Source organism: Augochlora pura, chromosome 9, assembly GCF_028453695.1.
Source record: "Augochlora pura isolate Apur16 chromosome 9, APUR_v2.2.1, whole genome shotgun sequence".
Taxonomy (NCBI): Eukaryota; Metazoa; Arthropoda; class Insecta; order Hymenoptera; family Halictidae; genus Augochlora; species Augochlora pura.
The window spans coordinates 6,365,084-6,369,060 of record NC_135780.1 but is presented as its reverse complement, the minus strand read 5'-3'; the positions used below and the strand labels follow the sequence as shown (position 1 = coordinate 6,369,060).

Sequence of the window (3,977 nt, the reverse complement as noted above, 5' to 3'; positions counted from 1 at the left end):
CGCAAGCAAAAATTTCATTTCTATGATTTCAATGCATCCTTTATGTCCTATGTCCTGTATTTGCCCGACGAATTTGAGTGACAGGTGAGTGGCTGCGGAACGGTAAGTATCATTTACCGAGATTTTTTCAAACACTCGTCTTTTAATATGGACATTCGATGGAAAATCACGAACGCGGAAAAATTGTGATAAAAAGCTGATTTAAAGAGCCAAAAACAGAGGATTTGATTTTTTTTTAATGGAACGCCGATCAAAGGTATACAGTTCATAATTGAAATAAAAGTTAAACGATTTTGTTTTTTTTAATCAATGAAAAAACTTACATTGAAAGCTGACATTATTTCCTGAATTAATTTTTTTAAAAAAACGTTGACAAAGTTTGGTCGGGCTTTAAGTAGCTTCGTAAATTTATTTACGCAACTTTACGGACCAAATGTTTGACGAAGCGCCTCTGTCATAAATATCAAGTAAGCCATCATCATGTAATCGTTGATCGTTCGCTCTATAGTCCATGCCTGGTAAAATCCTTCCGGTGGCACGGCCCAGTTCGCTAGAAGGTAAGGATAAGTGGCCACTAACGCGTAATTATTACCTACTATGTATCTGAAATAAATGAAGATCTGTTGAGAAAATTGTGCGTACAAGTGACATTGTATTATTGCATTATTGGAGGTAAATATAATTACGCGAAATGTCCAGTAACAATCACCTCGACAAGTGTGGTGCTCCTCGAGGTGTATAGAATCCTTTCGGGAGGAATGCTATACAGTTGCGTATCATCGTCCTGAAATATATCAAAAAGCAGGAGTAAATTGTAATCCCTGCTAATATTAATAGAGACAAAACACATATTAATGTGTATAATATCGAGGAAGTCGATATCGAAGTATTTTGTAAAATTATCGAACGTTGGAACAAAATTTGGATCACGTTTTCTGCATATACTGATAACACCTACTAAATAAGCTATAGCTATAGGGGCACGTTAATACTTGTGGTTGTGTAGTCGATGTCCATAATTTAACGAAATCGGCGATCGATAAACCGGTTATAATGCACGCACCGAGAACGTAATATTTGTGATGGCAATATAGAGAATAGATTAAAGTGGTCACACTGAGACTGCCGAGAATATTGTCCAACAAATTAGGCTTCTCTTTGTTCAGTTTCTCTTCCAGTTCTATCACCACTGGATCGAAAGCTGAAAAGGAAAGGAATTTTGTCTTTCTGGAGAAAACAACTCCTATATTTTAATGTCACCACATTGTTTGCATAAAATTTACATCTCAATTGTCAATAATTATATAGTTAGAAAAATCCTCATTTAATTACCCGTTCACTTACCATATTCCTTAATAAATAGTTTATACATAAGTACGAACACGGATCGTGCGCCGATCATCGCGATACCGCTGCACGCGCACGCGAAATATGGGAGAAGCCTCTGGTATTCATTGTGTGAATGCTTTATTAACGTGTGGATGCAGGATTCGCAAGTTAACAACAAATACGAACAGGATAAAATTGATTCCAATATCATGTTCGTATTTTTCGTTGTATTCGGTAAACTACGGCATAGAGTCATGCCGCTAACCGATTAATTATTATATCGAGCATGGTCAATAATGCACCGCTTTGATAAAATAAATAAAGCAATTTTGCTTTGGTTATATCCATTGACTTCTACAGTGAACACAAACGCGAAGTCTAACACGATTACAAAAGCGTGACGTTGTTTCCGTAGTTCGTCGACATCGACCAGCGTCGAAATATCTCTGCGACTCGTTTATTATCGATAGCGCGGGTATCGACGGCACAGAGAGATGAGAGGGACATGTTTCAGGAAGAGAAGTATCTGCGACAAGATGATGCGAGACAGGCTTGACAAGCATGTACTGAAAGAGTGCGACATTATGTACGAACGTCCGTGATATGACGCTATGCGAAATATATTCCTCCTTGTGATTCGTCTGTTGATCGTGATGCACGTGGTAACAACGATAAACGATGTAACCGTTCACAATCCCGGCTACACTGACAATAACTCGATGTACTGTAACAGTGTCAATAGTATCGCAGCGAGAAACAATACGGTGAGTAGCGATTACGCGAATAATCCTCGAGCAATTGCTATGATAAATTCAATGAACGATACATCAAAATATCAAAGCTACGATCATAACCAATTTAGCAATTGCTACGAGCGTTTCGCTCGATAACCAGTGTTTTAATTGTTAGCATCACTAAGCAATATTGTGTATTATAGAATGTTAATTTTTATACTACGGCAACAGCGACGAAATTGCAAGCGGATTATTATTTGAGAAGCGAAGAGGAAACCACGAATTTGTCAACGTTTTTCGAAAACTGGTGGATTAGCATGACCGTGGAAGATAATAAGATTCGAGCTGAAGAGAACTGTTTAAAGAACAATGCGAGCGAAGCTACTCCTTTCTCTTTGAAGAATAATATTCCGTCCGGGGACCGCGAAGTCAGTTATTCTTATCCATTTACAGATTATACTCGTACTCATTCCTATTTCGATTTCCCATCTGTTCGTGTCCATGGACCGACGTATCATCGGCTCACCAGGAATCTAATGTCGATAACTATTAACAATGAATTCAATTTAAGGCGCAATCGTCGGAAGTCGAAGAGAGCGAGACGATCGGCGAACTTATTTTTTCGCGGTAAAAAGAGAAGACCGGATCGAAATGTTTTAGCGAATCGAAGTCCAAAGTGTTGGGATAATCGATGGAATAATACTCTGTTGCTTCCCAAGTTAGTCGAAATGACTTATTGCACGCGAAATAGAAGTAGACTCGATACCTCGTCAGCTTTTATGAGATTTCCACGTTCGTTGCTTTCGAAGTTAACTGTAGAGCATACAACTTATTCTGGCAAGAAGAGACAAAAACGAAGCGTCACAACAGAAATAAATGGAACCGAAAATACGGTGTCGGAACAAAATCGACAAATGACTGCATACGCAGACGCGATTATTTATCTAGTAACAACGCAGGATCCGAATATTGAATCACAGTTGACTTATAATACAGGCTACATATTGGAAGATGACAATTACGAAACAACGTTGAGTTGGCTGGACCAGCAAGAAAGAAACACGATGCAGCCCGAATATGTTAAACAAGAGGAAGAAGAGAAAATTTCGGAAATTTCTACGGGAGTTCCATTTTATACCACAGCTACAGCACCTATGAGACATACAACCATGGTAGTAGAAACAACACCAATCACAAGTGAAACAACGAATACTGAACTAGAGCAGACAACTACGTTAGAACCAACTATATCAACTGTATCAGTTGTAATGCAAGAAATGATTACCTTCCTGACGTCATCGACCACTGAAACAACGATACGCGAAACAACAATAGCAGAGACAACTGCACTAGAGCCGACTGCAACAACGGCATCGTCCACAATGGGAGAAGTGACCACCATCCCAATGACAACAAGAACAGAAACGACACTTCGGGAAACAACAATGGAAGAAACAAGTACATCAGTTCCAACTACAACAACGGCAACCTCTACGACTGCAGAAGTGACTACCTATACAACAACCGCGATAACAGAAACGACACTTCCGGAAACAACATTAGAAGAAACAACAACATTAGAGCCAACTACAACAACAGCAACGTCCACTACTGTACAAGCGACTACTTTCCCCACAATAACAACAATAGAAACGACGCTTCTGGAAACAACATTACAAGAAACAACTACATTAGAGTCGACTACAACAATGGCAATATCTACAACTGCTGAGGTGATTACCCTTCCCGCAACAACGACAACAGAAACGACACTTCGAGAAACAACATTAGAAAAAACAACTACAATAAAGCCAACTACAACGTCTACTATTACACAAGAGACTACCTTCACCACGCCAACCACAACAGAAACAACGCTTCTCGAAACAACATTAGAAGAAACAACAACATTTG

The 3,977-nt window shown here is 39.1% G+C and overlaps 1 protein-coding gene across 1 annotated transcript; it reads right to left on the bottom strand.

Annotated features, from left to right (window-relative positions):
• Positions 1-297: 297 nt before the first annotated feature.
• Positions 298-1,540, bottom strand: LOC144475200 (uncharacterized). The gene is made up of 4 exons (XM_078190838.1): positions 1,345-1,540; positions 993-1,201; positions 687-784; positions 298-603 (listed from the first exon to the last, which is right to left on the bottom strand). The coding sequence occupies exons 1-4, from the start codon at positions 1,538-1,540 to the stop codon at positions 423-425; spliced, it is 684 nt and encodes a 227-aa protein (XP_078046964.1). The 3' UTR covers positions 298-422.
• Positions 1,541-3,977: the final 2,437 nt, after the last annotated feature.

Coding starts and splice junctions, on each gene's coding strand:
- LOC144475200 (XM_078190838.1), bottom strand. CDS start 1,540: ATGATATTGGAATCAATTTTATCCTGTTCGTATTTGTTGTTAACTTGC. Junction 1,202..1,344: donor ACTATTTATTAAGGAATATG/GTAAGTGAACGG, acceptor TTTCCTTTTCAG/CTTTCGATCCAGTGGTGATA. Junction 604..686: donor ATTGTTACTGGACATTTCGC/GTAATTATATTT, acceptor CATTTATTTCAG/ATACATAGTAGGTAATAATT.